Source organism: Gobius niger, assembly GCF_951799975.1.
Source record: "Gobius niger genome assembly, chromosome: 1".
NCBI lineage: Eukaryota > Metazoa > Chordata > Actinopteri > Gobiiformes > Gobiidae > Gobius > Gobius niger.
The window spans coordinates 67,486,630-67,503,363 of NC_136852.1; the positions used below are offsets into that span (position 1 = coordinate 67,486,630).

General features: G+C 41.5%; 1 protein-coding gene across 1 annotated transcript in view; it reads right to left on the reverse strand.

The window, feature by feature from the left end:
* Window positions 1-4,302: 4,302 nt before the first annotated feature.
* mapk4 (mitogen-activated protein kinase 4) overlaps window positions 4,303-16,734 on the reverse strand; it is a gene marked incomplete at its 3' end in the record, with an annotated part of 43,911 nt that continues 31,479 nt past the window's right edge. Inside the window, exons 3-8 of the mRNA XM_079552258.1 lie at window positions 13,608-13,752; window positions 10,296-10,378; window positions 7,761-7,839; window positions 7,028-7,238; window positions 5,484-5,649; window positions 4,303-5,265 (exon numbers count right to left, since the gene is read on the reverse strand). Coding sequence (XP_079408384.1) covers window positions 4,303-5,265; window positions 5,484-5,649; window positions 7,028-7,238; window positions 7,761-7,839; window positions 10,296-10,378; window positions 13,608-13,752 — 1,647 coding nt within the window. The remainder of the gene's footprint in view (window positions 5,266-5,483; window positions 5,650-7,027; window positions 7,239-7,760; window positions 7,840-10,295; window positions 10,379-13,607; window positions 13,753-16,734) is intronic.

The window sequence follows — 16,734 nt, forward strand, 5'->3', positions numbered from 1 at the left end:
AAAAAAGTAAACAGAATCTGACAAAAAAAAAAGTGTAACAAAAATGTGACAAAAACTCAACAAAATAGTGGCAAAATATAGATGAAAAAGAAAGTGAAAAAAGTGACAACACAATGTAGGAAAAAGAGCTTTCAAATGAGCCGTTACTCTGGCCTATAGGCTGCAAGCTCCAGAAGCTTTTAGATTTGGGTAAAGCCGAACTGGAGAAAATACACTAAATTAAGGCAGGGGGTAAGAGGTTAATTCACGGTAGCCGTACCGGTCTAAATATCTGAACTTACTGAAATAAGGCCAGATTTGTCATAGCATTACATTTGATTAAACTGACATTAAAAGTATATTAAATAATTCATGGACAAAAATTACATTAGTCAACTATTTTTGCAAGTGATGGTCCAAAAACAAACACAATCAACTGCACTTTCGCCTGACATTGAACACTTTTTTCTCAAAAGTTGACCAGATGTATGTATTTGCTTTTGACATTTTACCTGAAGAAATGACAAAGGAAATATCAATTTTAAATGATTTTTTAGCGTATAAGGTATTATAGGACTTTAACATTACTGTCTGTAAATAAGTGATGTGAAATTAAAATGCTCAGACAATACACCGGAGGATGACCTGTAGGATGTAAAAAACAACCAATTTCACAAAATGTTTAAAAAGGCTTTATTAATATTTCAGCAAAAACTGCAAACCCAAAAATTAGACTCAATAAATACTTAGCTTTTATAAATTGTATACAATTGCTGTAACGACATTCTAGCAGTTTAAGTACAAAGCAAACACGGCTTGAAGAAATTCTCCACAAAGTGACTTATAAAACTACACTGAAGGAATAAGCAGTGAAATTCATGCAGAAGTTACATTCAACAAGCTGGAAGCATCCAAGGTGTACGAGGCACGTTTTCTAAATTGCTTGACACACTTCAAAACAACAGCCGTTCATTGTGTACAATATTTTCTTAAGAAAGTTATTGCTGCTTTCTTTGCAGGGGAAGATACTTATGCAAAATCCTTTCAGAGTTAACTTGACCAAAGCAAATGTAATGCTATTGTTATTATTTGACGGCACAAAAGTATAGACCAAGAATGCAGTTCCAGATACTCTATGAACAGCAGCATTAAAAGTTCAAAACTCTATTTCTGTTATGTGCTCGAGTCCTTCAGAAAACAAAGTACCTGGGTTGGTTATTGGCAATGTCTAAGTCCTGATTCCCTTGTGCAGATAATTGTACTCAATCACTGAATTCCTTTGGCAGAGGGTAATTGTTAAATCATTTAATAACATTAAGCAAGTTCTGTAGATGTCAGCCATTTTAGAAGAAAGAAAGAGCTATACAGCAGACACTCAACAAGATTCACTTGTAGAACTGGATGGATAGAAATACATAAGCAGGCAAAGGAACAATGTTATGAACATATTTGACTCGTTGTTGCAAAGCTGGCAGTAATTATGCGGTGAGGTGATTTACAATAAACTAAGTAAGTCTGAGATTCAGCTCGGCACATATTTGGTTATGGCGTAATCCAACCTGACAATTGAATAATTATAAAGAATGCATGTGCTGTCCATAACTTTGACAACTGAGAAATGCATTTTTCATATTGTCTGCTTAGTCAATTTCTTTATGCCATTTTTTAGATGTTGTTGTCAATCTACTCTCTAACGCTGCTGCATCTTTTGGTATCCATGGCTCTGTCATCAGGCAAATTAGAAAAAAAAAACTTAATTGACTTGAATTATGCTAGCAGGCTAACACTGATCAAGTTTATTCACCTTATTCCGGATGTTCGAATGGGCGCCGCCATGAATTGTGCCCGGCCCTTTTCTCCTATCTGTTAATATGGGACCTGAGAAGTCCACATACAATCAGTTATTACACGAAAACAAAGCCGTTTTTCGGCCACGCTGAGAAACGGTGCAGTGTTGACATGTTGGTGCAAATGAACTTGGCCATTTTACACAAATCAATCGATTAAACATCAGATTTGAGCGGAGAATATTTTCCCTCGTTCTCCACTCGACCGGTAGTGTCTGTACAACGGAAATGCCGAGACAAAGCAAAAAGTGGCAAAAGTGGGCGGGGCGGAATAAGGTGAATAGCCAATCTACGAATGTTTTCTGTTTTAGCTTTATGCTGCTACAAGACTGTTCTTTGTAAATAGACAGAAGTTGGGTTATTGTGCTGAACTTTGCACACATAATGATGCAGAAATGAACACGAAATTTACTGTTAAAACAATATGATATATTCATATCATTGTATATGTACTATGATATATTAATATCATGGTATGTCACTTTCTGAAAACAGGAAAGATTATGAAAGTTGTGCTTCAGAATTAGTGAGACACTGAGGACAGACACATCACAATTAACAAATGAACTAAATATAATCATTTTTGTACAACTATACTATACAATGCACCGTAAGTTAGTCGGCGGTGAAAAAGAAGCAAAGCTGATAGAAATAAAAGCACATGTTATTTTGGTGTGTAACACCTTTGGAAGACACATTTTTTGATTTTATATCGAAGCATTACATTGGTATGGCTGGTCCAGCAGGTAGTGCTTCAGATGAATACAATTAACAATCCAGCCACAAGAGGACATACAGTAAGCCCAAGTACTGGTCATGAAGACCTACGCAATGATTTGAAAATGTGATATCGATGATTGATTGTTTTAAACACAAGAAAATAAACTAGTTGAGGCTTTTTTTTTTAGACTTTCATGTTTTATCGTAGGGAAAGAGCTTGAATTCAGAGTATTATTGTTCATTAGAGCAGTTTGTAAATGTTTAAACTCTTCTACGTATTGGATCAACAACAGGGTGGAGCTAAGGACGTACTCCCACAGGAGGATATCAATTCTAGTGTCAAAGAATGGGTGAGTAAACACTTCTATTTGGCCCTTCTATTTGCAGCGATACCAATATGGAATCCTATGGGGACTTCACATGTGTTGTTTCTAAAAATACAATTTTCTCCCATGACACTAGTGAGACGAGCATTATTTTTTACCACGCTGGTTTTTGTTCTACTGATTTTTTAAGTTTATACTTTGGGCTTTGATTGCCCGGGAGAACTGCGTTGGCTTGTTGCTGCTCTTTTAGGAACATGCTCTTGAAATCACTGTAGCTCCTATTATTAGTCTGTAGAGCAAGAAATTAATTTCCCACTCCACTTCTCTGGGATCCTCCACACAGCATATTTAATCAAAGAATTTATACAATAATGAAGACATTTCCTAACAAACTTTAACGTCATGTTGTATAGAATTGGAAAAGAGTTAGCTGGCCAGACTACAACATACTCTGCTGCCTAAATGAATATTCTGAATTCAGTCACTTTAAAGCCACACTGCGTAACATTTTACCAATATATAGAATATAATACAAGCATTCAGGCCATTATTGATATATTCATTGGTGATAAATACCTAAAAAAGTGAGCGGTTTCTCTTTCCAAATGCTTTCTATTGATTGATTGCTTGTTGTTTGTTTATGTTTTGTTTACCTTGTGGCATAGCATCAAATCAGAATGTTTCGCAGTGTGGCTTTAACAGGTCTTCCTTTCTTTGCAATGTAGTGTCAGCCTACCTTAAAGGGATATTTCAGGATTTTTGACATAGGGCCTCATTTCATAGTTATCCAGAGTGTTGCTGATTTCTGGAGATATTTTTTTTGTAATTCAAGCAGTTCTTATATTTGAAGAGCTTCGTGGCACTAGGCTAGTGTAAGGCTAGAGCATTTCTATAATATCAGCTAGCCTGCATTAAAAACAGTTTGACCCGCTCCACAGAGCACCTGAAGCAAATCACTTATAACGCCAGACTAACGATATAAATGTCTGTGTCTATAGAGTAATTTTAACCATTTTGCATTTAAAATAACTTATATTTGAACAGCGTTAGCTTCGTGGTTGTATAAGCTACGCAGCGGCGGAGTGATCTGCTAGAAAATAGTCCCTCAAAATGCGATTATTCATGTGATGCAAGGTCAGTTATATTCCAAAAATTACTCTATCGACACAAACATTTATATGGTTTGTCTGGCGTTGCCTCAGGTGCACTGTGGAGCGGGTCAGGCTAGCTGATACCATAGAAATGCACTAGCCTAGCACAAGCCTAGCGCCACGTTAGTCTTCAAATATAAAAACTGCATGAATTACAAAAAAAATATCTCCAAAAATCAGCAACACTCTGGATAACTAGGAAATGAGGCCCTATGTCAAAAATCCTGAAACATCCCTTTAAAACCACATTGAAATATGAACCAAAAGCTACAGTTCCTCTCACGAGTGCGGGGTCGGCGGTGGAGGAGTCCTGTGCGTGTCCGGGAGCCTTGGCACTTTCTTATTCACTCCCGCTTGTTTCGCGTCCTCCCTCCACCCCGCATCCCTCGCTTTCTTCCCCTCCGTTCTTTCCCGAGTGTGTCTGCACAGCTTTAACGCTTTGGAGATAAACACATCCAGGTTAAACATCTGTTCTTTTTGCTTGACGGGCAGCGACTCCAGGGAGCCCTCGTTGGCGGACTGCGACATCGACGACGACGAGGAGTTCTGGGAAGACTTCCGGAGCGGGAAAAGGCGCGGGGAGACGGGCCGGGACGCTGTGGCGGGCGAGCGGGGGACGATGATGCAAGTGGGGGAGGAGGGAACGAGGGAAGGGAGCGAGTTGGTGGAAGAGGTGTTCGGCAGGATTGGGCTTAGCGAGCGTACGTCGAAGTCCGGTGAGGGCGGTTGGATGACCTCGGTGTAGTGGAAGACTGGAGTTGGGACGTCCGTCGGAGAGAGCGGCAGAGGGGGGGATGACGTGTAACAGCTCGGTGACTGCGCCTCCAACAGCGGGCTCGGGGTCGGCGAGTGCAGTCGAGATTGCGTACTCTCAACCCACTGGGAGATCTCTTGAAATAAATCCCCGCTGTCTTGATCACCCTTTTCTTGTTTTTCATCAATCTCCATTTCGACGTCCTCCACACTGCCCCCTGTGGGTTTGACGGGGACTTGCAGGTTGCTTCTGCTGCTGGTGTTGCGTTTCCAGTGGGAGAGGTCCAGGATGAGCTTGGGTTCGGAGTAGTTCTGTGGTTTGCCCTCCCTCCAGGCGATTCTGTCCAGGTAAGAAGGGGAGCCCACTTTGTAGTCACAGGAGCGCCCGCAGTCCAGCTCCCCGAAGGCAAAGGCGCGCTCCAGAGACGAGTGCGAATGCTCCAGGTAGCGCTCGGCCGAGCTGCTGTGGGAGTACTTGCGTGGGTCCACCTGGGCACAAAAACAGTGACAATCCCGCCATTATATTCAATCAGTTATTTACAGTATATTCAACAAAATATATTCGATAAACAAAATAATAATAGTGCAGTGGTTTCATATAGCACTTTTCAAGACACTCTTTACTCATGTCAACCTAAATGAATAAGTCTCTCAGTGAAATAAAATACGTTATATAAATATGCAACTAATCTCTTTCAAACATGTACCTGTGCCTCCTCCAATAGCGTAGCGGAGTTGGCGCGCGGGTCTCTCTGCACTTCCTCGTCCTCCGTGGTGTCTCCCATATCAGAGGTAATCACATTGGGGGGCATGCAGCGGCACCGCCCGCCTGAGTGCTGCCAACAGGCATCCGTAGACAGACTGTTCCCAAACCTACACATAACAACACACATACATTAGTGCTGGTGTTAGCACTCCAATACAGTTCAACACCAGATCTGCTGCATCATTGTGTTGCATCACTTGAGCGCACCACAGGCCAAGACAACCTGGGAGGGCTCGTTTGAAAGCCTGAAGGCTCTAGTTTCCTCCACAGAAAAGCAAGTTTGCTATCACTTTCCGTTCCAAAGAAACTGTATGTGTGAAAGTAATGGACATATATACACCGCACTTAGGCTGAGCAAAAAAAAAAAAAATGGTTTCCTTTGCTCAGCCCTCCTTGTGCAAGTGGAGGTGGGGTGTGAGGAGGCGCAGCTGAAGTGTTTGAGCCACAGGTGTCCATCAGAGCTTGTTCTGTGGTTGGTGATCGCAGCTGCGAATCACTCTACATTTGCATAGTTGAGATCATTTCAACTCAAGACACTGCCTTAGGTGGATCTCCTGGTTATTTCTGGTAGTCGCTTTCCAGTCGCCAGCCTGCAGAGGGAATTAATGAGAGCTGGAAGCTCGTTTCGCTCCTACCGATGTTGGCGCAAGTGCAGGCCTGGCTGCTGGAAGCCTAATAAAAAGTGTCTCCCAAACTTCACTTTTCGCCCCTCATTAAGTCATTATTGGTCATAGGCTTGTCAATTCTTACATCATCTTTTTATTTTTGTCTTTTGCTATTTTTATTTTCAGAAAATTCTAAATATAGAAGCAAGCCCCAAAACCATGGCTTAACGGCAAGCATGGATGGGGTTCTTTTTTTGCTAAGAAAAATCCAGACTCACCGCATTGAGTCTGGTCAGCGCCGGCAAACGCAAGCAAACAGGAAGCGAAGGGCGCACAGGTGTTGGTGAGCAGTTCCACATTAATATTCTAACAGGGTTAGAAATCACAAATATAAATCACAGTTGAGGTGTTTTGGGTAATTTGCTGCTGATTGGAAAAAAGGTCTCAGCTCTCCCGCGCACCATCCATGGATTGTTACTGAGGGAACAAATGCGTCCCAAGAGTGACGCTGCTCGCGCTGAACACGTTACTGCAAATAAACTAATGTGATTGCATGAGTCCATTTGAGTTTGGCTCGAGCAGTGAACGAGGGTGTGCTGTCAAGACTGATACTGTATATCTGGATTAATTCTGAACTTGCCAGACTCGTTCTTTTGGCCCACACTGAACATTATGGGGGAAGCCACGCCTCCTCAGTCCATTGTATCAACAGTATCTAAATGTAAATGTAAATGTATCCAACAGATTTTTATACACTTATATACCAGGTGGCTCCAGGCAGCTGCTTGGTTTGCCTATGCCCAAAGCCGGACCTATTTATAATAAATCAGCTCCAGACATTGACCAGTTGCAGACATTGGTCAGTAGGGCCTGCACAGACCTGTCCCAGTGGCTGGTGCTGGTGCTGTGGCTCAGACATTGCTCGCTCAGCAGACTGTCCTCCAGCTCGTCCTCGATCCTGAAAGGATGAGACGACACAGGCTCATCTTCAGGACAGGCGTATGGGGACAGGAATGAGTGGGACAGAGCCGCCTCCGCTGTCAGACGATCCATGGGGTTAAAGGTCAAGATCCGACCCAGGAAGTCCACCGCTAGAGAAGGGGGAAAATTGTTTTATTAGGTTCTGTTTTTACTCAATGGCTATGTACATATATTCAGGTATGTAACATAATGCAAATCATTACTCATTTTTACAATATTTTCATGGTATGGTGGAAATTCAACATCGGATTCAGTTTATTCAGACAATTAAACATTTTCCATGTAAAGAGAGGGAAATATATATATAAAGTCTGAAGTGGAATAGGCAGAAGCTAAAGCCAATTGTGCCTATCCCAGTTTCTATTGTTGAGCCTATTGTTGTTGTGCTATCTTTAGAGAAAACTGTAAAATGTTTTGGCTGAAAAAGAATACACATTTCCTAATGGCTGCAACACTGAAACCGAGCAAAGCATAGAGACTCCACATCCAGTCTGTAATGAAGGCAATGTGAGTATGACATAGTTGTGCTGACACAGGAGCACGGGCCCTGAAGAGAGACTGACACTCAAACTGTGAGAGCTCTTGAGATGGATTTGCTGAGAGTAAGCAGTGGTTGTGCGACTGTCACTCACCCTGAGCATCTACCCCAGACAGCAGCTCTGAGAAGGGCCTCTTTACTCTCCAGCCGTCACTGACGTATGAGGGCATCACCTATAGGACACAGATATACACTTAAATATGATCAAATACAAGGTTGGAATCAGGCGTCAGGGCCACCAGAACATGACTGGCCAAATGTGGGACTGACGTTAAGTGGGACAAAGCCGGACAGTGTTAATGAAAACAGTGAGACATTTGGCCCCTAGTTGTTTACACCTGTCAGCTGTCTGTTAGCGTGACCTCGTCTGCACCGAATGAAAGATGGGCTTTTGAGTAGAATTCCCAATCTGACACGACTTTACCTGTCAAATGCAATAGATAGGCATTTACGTTATTGAAGCAGAGATGGTCAAGTTGTCAAGTCATTACTTAAAGGCACTACACCCAATTTATTTCTAGTAATGGAATAAAATGTATTTTGTCCTCCTTTAGTCTATTGTAAACACTGTACATGTAAGCATTTGGATCAATTTTATGAACTTGCAGGCTAGCTTCCTTGCATTTCTATGACCGTGACCCAGAATATTTCAATTTCAACTTATTATTGGAAAACCCCTTGAGGAGCCACATCTCGCAAGGGGGACCAGAGAGAAAAGTGAGGAAAGTGACTCTGCAAATTGTGAAATGTGCCTATGAACTCATCCCTGTGAAGAAATGGGATTGTACAACAGTTTGGAATGAATTTGGACACAAGTAATAGTTTAATTTAGCTAAGCTTCATTGTTTGTCATCAAAAAATCTGGTATATGTATTCAGAGCAGAAAGTACAAATGAGTTTTAAAGTGTTATCAACGTTGAGGCATCAAAAACACAAAAATTGCTCCCGGATTTCCCTCTGAATGGCAACACGACAGGAACAATCATTCTTCCTGGCTGTGAGTCATCTGCAGTACATCTGCACAGCTCCACCTATTATTCTGGAGTGTGCATTATTAGTCTTTTAGAGGAATAGGCCACCGTTTTTACATACTGAGATATGTTCTTACCTTAGCTTAGACGAGTTGATGCGTACCTGTCTGGTCTTTGTGCTCCAAACTTGGGTGAAGTTAGAAGCTACCAAGCATTTAAGCTTTTAAATACAGTTACTCAAGCCTTTACTTGATCCAAGTCTAGTTACACAAAACTGTGGATAAAAAGGGGAACTATAGTACTTTGATGTCCACGCAGTAGTATCGTCGAAGTACTTCAGGTGTTATTACAGCTCACAATATAGTGCCCCTTTTTATCCACATGTTTAAAGGGACTAGATCATTTTATGGTAGTTTTAAACTCACTACTGCCACCTCAGGTCTTACGTGTAACTGCAGCTTCTATATTAAGCTCGTGCATGACGGCAATTCGGACCCGAAGTAACAACTTTTTGAGTGACAGTGCAGATTTTTAGAGGCAGTGGTGGTGAATAGGTCTGAGCTCATTCTACACCTTAGGACATGGCTGGAACATGTAAGGGGACGAAAATACATAAGTTTAACATTTAATTTTGTGTAACTAGACTTGGATCATGTAACGTTTCACGTAACTGTATTTAAATAGGGGTAATGTGGAACAGCTTGTGTAGCTTCTAACTTCACCCCCAGGTTGGAGTTATACCTTTGCTGGGAGATGCTAAATGCTAACAACATTTGCATGACTGAGCACACGCACAAAGACCAGACAGGTACGCATCAACTCGTCTAAGCTAAAGTAAGAACCTATTCCTTTAAAGCAGAACTAAGTAACATGTTTACCTTAATAAATCCTTTCCATAGTCCCTGTGGGGGTAATACAAGTGTTTATGGGATGATTGGAGGGTCTTTCATCTCCCCCTGGTGTCTCTGGCCAGAAAACCATGTTTGGATCTTGACTGCCACGGGGCCGGAGCAACCAATACACACTAATAGAATCACGAAAAAGAAGCTAACAGGCTAACGAGCAAAGCTAACTGCGGGCTAGCGTCACTTCAAACAGTATTTACAGCCAAGTTTGTGTGAAAAAAAATATTTCCATTGTATAATTGGATGCACAATATCACTCTCTCCCTTCGCCTTTTCTGTCAGCGTAGTATTTACTCTCCAAGACAATTAATAAGTTAAAAAAACGTAACTTGCTACGACACCTGCAGTTGCGCTTATGGCCTCTAGGGACAAGAGTTACTTAGTACTGCTTTAAATAAACAAAACACATGGACAAATTTACTTTGTACTGTGGAGCCTTTATAGAAATGTAGCACAGTACAAACTATTTATTTGTCAAATGTAGTGGAGTAAAAGTAATAAGTTCTCACATCTGTGCAGAAATAGGCCTAAATGTAAGTAGAGAATTTTGAAACAGGGAGAGTGCCTGTTTTTGCTGCATAAAAAACTGGTCACAGGAGAGTTTGACAAAAACGTTCCCTGTTGTTATTATTACACTGTAATTGTAAGCGACTCTGTCCTGGCCTTCAGTACACAGCAGTCAGTGTCTGTGGTTACCAGTACCAGTCCAGTGACATATTTTTTATTTGCAAAGGTGAGTCACACGGCCCACACCTGCAGTAGCTCTCGTCTGTCCTCGTCTCTCAGCACCGGCACCGTGTCCAGGATCAGCTGCATCTGTTCCAGCTCATGGGCTCCTGACGCAAACAGCAGACAGACACATATAAATACTGCACAAACTATACATGGAGAATAGTAAAATGATGCACTTGTTTGATATTGAAACTAGTCCTTTGTCATCTTTGGCTAAAATCAATCATGTCATATAGTTAAGTGGAGCGTTGTAATTTACTAAACACATTGACTAAAAACGAACCACAAGAGGGCGCCAGTACAATATGTTCCCAACGTAAAATGCCTCACGTTTCTAGTCCTCTATCCCCACACTTTGATAACATACACTGCCTGACAACAAATAAATCAAAGCCAACTAATATTTGGTCTAATAATTGGTTGGACCGCTTTTAGATTTGATTCCAGCACATATTAACCTCTTAACTGCATTTTAACCAAGTGCATATAGTGAGAGTTGAAAGCTAAGACCTACAAAACTCATCTAAACAGATCTATTTTTTTCCATCGATGAAAACCAATTTTTACCATTTTGCCTTTTTTGTTGCTCTTTTGTCACTTTTCTGTTGCATTTTCATCCTAATTTTCATCAATTGACACTTTTTTCAAGAAGCTTTTAGATTTGGGGAAAGCCAAACTGGAGAGAATGTGCTTGGTTCTGGTGGGAGTTAAGAGGTCAACTGTGGCATAGTTTCAATAAGCTTTTGAATTCATTTTTCACCAAGAACTTGCATTGATGATGGGAAAGTGTGACCAATGCGCACAGCCTTCTCCAGCACATCCCAAAGACTCTCACTGGGGTTAAGATCTGGACTCTGTGGCGGACGATCTATGTGTGAAAATGATGTCTCATGCTCCCTGAACCACTCTTTCACAACCTGAGCCCAATGAATCTTGACATTGTCATAGATACGGACAGCATTGCGTCATAGAAGGGGGCGTGGCTTTGTCAAAGGGGGTAAATAGAATCTTTAGAGAACCACAATAGAGTTTGGGAATGTGACGTCATATCGCTAAGCATTATGGGATTAGCAGCAATTGTAAACTAATGGAGAAGTTAAAATACTGGAGTTATTGTTCACATTAAAACACTTGGACACCACAGTGTGTTAGGTGTATTTACCAGCAGTCATTCAGCAGCTAACGGAGTTGTTCCATGGCTTTTTTTCTCCACTTTTTATACTGTTTTAGCTAATGTGAGTCTATGGAAATGTATGCTAACGGCTGCAAAGATGGCGGATCTCCATGGTAACTGTGGACTTTTCCGAACTCTATTTTCCACTCTTTTTAGCAATTTTCTGGTGGAGTATGAACTTATTTATCACACATAAATAAAGTCAAGTGTAAATCAGGCCCATATGGATATTTTCTCATAGCAGGTTGTTCAGTAGAAGTGAAAAAACGGCAGTTGTAGCTAGCGGTAGGTAGCCGTTAGCATTAGCACGATGCTAACATGAAGCATCCTGTTAGCATTCTCCGTTATTTATGTATTTATGGGTTGTTGAACCACTTTCCTCCTCTCCATGTCTTTGTATCTTTATTTAGTAGAAAACTATGTTAATAATTCAGCATTTGTTAAAGTAGTTTTTGAATAATTAGAGAAAGTTTGGATTTTTACAATTGTTTTCCCCCTTGTGTGCCACCAGGGAAGAAGAAATCCATGATGGAATAACCTGGTCACTCAGGATGTTCAGGATTCTTTGGGCACACGGTGTTGTTGAGCCAAGACCTGACTGACTCTGACTGACTCTATCAAAAAGGTGGGTATTAGAATTGTAAATAAATAAAAATAAAATTGCATAAATTAAGTATTTGAATATGTATACGATACAAATATGCATACATGTCCAGCATAGTTTTGTATTTGGAAAAGTTTTACAAGTGCCAAACTGCCAAACTAGTCACACACAAGCACCGCTGTGACATGTCCCAGTGGTACAGAGAGCGCCGGAGGTCGTCTCAGCCTGTCAGACAAATTTCAGCTCCAGACAGCAGCAAACCCTGTCACCATTTATATTCCACTCAGGCAAAAGACTCGCCTTCACAGGGAAAATGGAGAGAATATGCTGGTCCGCTCGCGTAATAGACCACCGCACAAGCTGTTTTTCACCCCGTACCTCAGCTTTCAAAAACATTCCCCTCGGCCTCTTCAGTCTGCGGCGTGAATACTAAACACAAAAATGTATTTTTATGTTCAAAGGTAGTGCTATTCAATCGGCTAATGGGTCTTAAGGACACAAAGTACTGGGACCTTGACAATATTGTCTAATGGCTATAGAATTTAATTGTATTGCAACATAAATCTGCATTCATTTTTTCTTTTCTTTGTGGTTGTCATTGATATTTTGATCGTCAGTCACTTTTTCGGCACTTGGAGCTGATAATGAATAAGACCATGCCACATCAAAGGGTTATTTATCTGCGTTGTAACTTTGAGTGTCTAAGTGTTTTTTTTTTTACTTTCAAACACATAACTGATTTAGGAGAGTCATCTGGGTTTGAGCTGAAATAGCTGATGTGATTGGGGTCTTATAATCCTTGTTTAAATATCCATGGGATGCATTTTTCTCATGTAATGCAATCATTTGTGGGAAATATACAGTATTTTACACAATGTGTAAGAAATTCAACTCTTGCGGTGGGTCCTAACCAATGGCCGCTGGCTGCCCTGCTTTTTGACCACAAACGTGGGGGCCGCCATTGCTCCGCCGTTGCTGCAGTACCTCCATATCGCCGCTAGGCCCCCATTGAAAAGCATTGGACTTTAGACACGTTAAAAACTACTTTAAAGCCTGGTTTCAATTGTTTCAACGCTAGACTAGGCTAGATCTTCCTCCTGAGATCACGCTGGGTTAATAACAATATATGAAACCAGGCTGGTTTTCGTAATATGATTTTTTGAAATCTCGTACTTAATGAGGCTCGGACTGTTAGCATTGGAGCAGCGCGAGCTACACGTCACGCAAGGGCCGAGTCTACGGTGAAAATCCCGCCCGTATGTCCTTTTTAGGAACATGCTTCGTCAGAGCTGGGGAGGGGGAGTCTGTAAATCCGCCATGAATTGCCCCACGGCCGTGGTCATTCTGGTAAACGGGGAGGAGTGAGGATAAGACGTCCATTATTTTCTACAGTCTATGGTCCTAACAGCACAGCAGTTTAAAACTACTCTCTGAATGCTTTTGTTTCTGTGCCCATGACGGGCTTAAGACAATTGAAAAAAGGAATATGCAATACACTACAGCATAAAAATTTGTTCATTCTCACAATTTATGAGTATTTATTGTGTGTTCTTACCTGCAAACAGCATATTCCCGGTGAGCATCTCTGCCAGTATACAGCCTGCAGCCCACATGTCAATGGCCTTGGTGTAGTTGTTGGGCGACAGGAGCAGGCGAGGAGAGCAGTACCACTTAGTGACCAGTCCTTCAGAGAGATAGCCCTGAAAACCACAAGACAAAAGAATGTCTTTCCATTTGTCTTAACATTGTCAGCCAATTGCCTCCTCCTCCTTCTTCGTGCCATCGAAAAGAGTCTTTCAATCCAAATCCAGTCCATTGCAGAACAAAATTGACATATTTCTGCACTGTTTAAGACTGTCAATGTGGGAAACATGTTCTGTGGCCCTTACAAAATAAACGCCTTTATATTTCAAATATAAAATAGAACTTAATTATGAAAAAGTACTGTCTGTTGTATATATACATAATTATATAGGCCCTAGGTAAAGGGTAATTGTACTCAATGCTTCTTCAAAATAATATTGCGTTAATCACGTCTTTAAATATGTATACTTAACAAATATATGGGCATGTCCAGCATAGTTTTGTATTTTGAAAAGTTTTACAAGTGCCAATCTGCCAAACTAGTCACGCACAAGCACCGCTGTGACATGTCCCAGTGGTACAGAGCTTTCCCAAACTGCTCTCTTCTAATTTAAACCTTAATTTATACAAGAAATGCCAATATATCCCAGTACATGCAAGTCCTCAAAACAATGAATTTAAATTATTAAAATAAAAGCTGCTCTAGAATGCACCAGAACACAAGGAAAAGTATCTGTTTTTTCAAATTTTCCTCGGGGGAGGAACCCGGACCCCCGTTTTATCATGATTCCTAGAAGACATACAGTATGCTCAAAAGTTTGTCTTCTTCCCACTCCTTTTCGAGCTAAAATTGTATTTATTTTTATTTTGTTGGCCAGTCATATGGGCAAAGGACGTACATATGAAAGGTAAACATTTTGAACCTTTATCTATGTATTTGTTCTTAAATACTGTCTGTATAGTTTTGTTGGCTTGAAATAAAATATTCAATTCAATTCAATTCAAATGTCTTCACATTGTCACACATCTAAGCCCGAATGTCTTCTCTGTGTCCGTCTCTCTATAGACTACATTGTTAGATAACATACCAGATACAGAGGGGGGTTGGGGAACGAACTCAGCAAAACACAGATGGGTGGGATGTGGTATTTGTCGACAATGTGATTATGTATTTTTGAGTTTCAAAATGTGCTGGAAAATCCTGGAAAAAAACTTCAAGTAAAGATTGGGACTCCTGCCACTGTAGCAACAGCCTCTGTCTCTTCTTTACTGCCTTGCTGCTTAAAGACAGACCCCAACAAATCTATCATTCTCTTCCTAAAATCTCCACCTGTCGGGGTCTAAGTGCCAAATGTTTAATCATTCAATAAAAGTATCCCAGCACCTCGCTCATTTTTCTGCTTCAGTTGAGCTTAGGTAGAAGTAGAAAACGAGCCGCACTACTGAGAGCACGGGCGTTTTTTAAAGACGACTGAAACGAGATCAGAGCTTGAAAGGGAATTTTTTATTTTCACCCAACTTAAACATTTTATACCCCAGCCAGCCTTCAGAGATGAAGTGCGAGCTTGTGGATGCGCAGTGCGGCAGAAGTTAGAAAATAGAGCTTAGTTTCTCCACCTCGCTCACTGTGAGCCTTTGATGTCACTCTGACTAACAACACATTTTCTCATTAGGACCGACCTAACAATGTTTCCGTTGTTTTCTGACAGAAGTCTTGCCGTGAGCACAACACAGGTGACAGGGCGCTGGGAGAGGTAGTGAAAATTACATACAGGACTTCTGAAAGTTAAATGATCACAGTTCTGACTAAGAACAACAACCTACTTTTTAATGGCCTTTTTATACCTAAAGGTTATATGATCTGTGCACATGTTCCATCTAAATAGGATGGTACACAAACAGAGCACAAAAGGTACAAAAAAGTATAGGTCACCAAAAAAGGAATGAAATCTAATTCATGGTTTAGTCTGGGATACTGTGTGGCCTTTAAAGTATCATTGAAGTCTTTAGTCATTCATGGTCACTGCACAGAAGACACACAGTAAATGGAATCTCAAGTTTACAACATAAATAGCAAATCTAATCACTGTCACTGTCAGAAGAAATGCAACTGATATTTTTCATCCATCCATCCATCCATCCATCCATCCATCCATCCATCCATCCATCCATCCATCCATCCATCCAAATTCTTCCGCTATATCCGGGTTGCGGAGGCAGCAGTCTCAGCAGAGATGCCCAGACTTCCCGATCCACACACACCTCCTCCAGCTGTTCTGGGGGGACCCCGAGGCGACACCAGGCCAGCTCGGAGACATAGCCCCACCAGCGTGTCCTGGGTCTTCCATGAGGCCTTGTCCCAATCGGACATGCCTGGAACATCTCCCGAGGAAGGCGACCAGGAGGCATCCGGAACCGATGCCCTGGCTAGGCAGCGACTCTATTCCGAGCTCCTCCCGGGTAACTGAGCTCCTCACCCAATCTCGAAGGGTGCACCCAGGAAGGAAATTCATTTCAGCCGCTTGTATCCGTGATCTTGTCCTTTCGGTCATTACCCAAATCTCATGACCATAGGTGATGGTGGGAACGTGGATCGATCGTTAAATCGAGAGCTTTGCCCCCCAACTTTACTGGTCATAGTGAAAAACAGAGCAGGTCATTCTGAAGCTCTTATATTCAAAAGCACTCGGTCTCCCCAGCTTCTTCCTGACTTCAAGCTACATGCTCTCACTGAGGTACATGTTCTCCAGAGCAGCAACGGAACCATCGTCTCCTTCAACTACACCACCTCTTCCACTTCACAATCAATATTTAACCAAATCCATCACAAACCGTCCAATCGTTTATCCAACTAACTATTCACACCAAGTCTTTTTGTTGGGAACCTATCACTTTAACTCAGCTATATTTGAAAGATACCCATATTTTATACTCCTCTACATGTCTATAAAAAGGCTCATAACAAAGAAGAAGGTTTGCCCGCATTGTGGTTGTGTTTTAGTTTTGCAACCCGAGTAAGCTTTGGACACAGGAGGATCTGAAAAAGTTCCCCTCGTCAGTGACGTAGGACGTGAGAATCCCTGCTGGTGTGTTCGTAT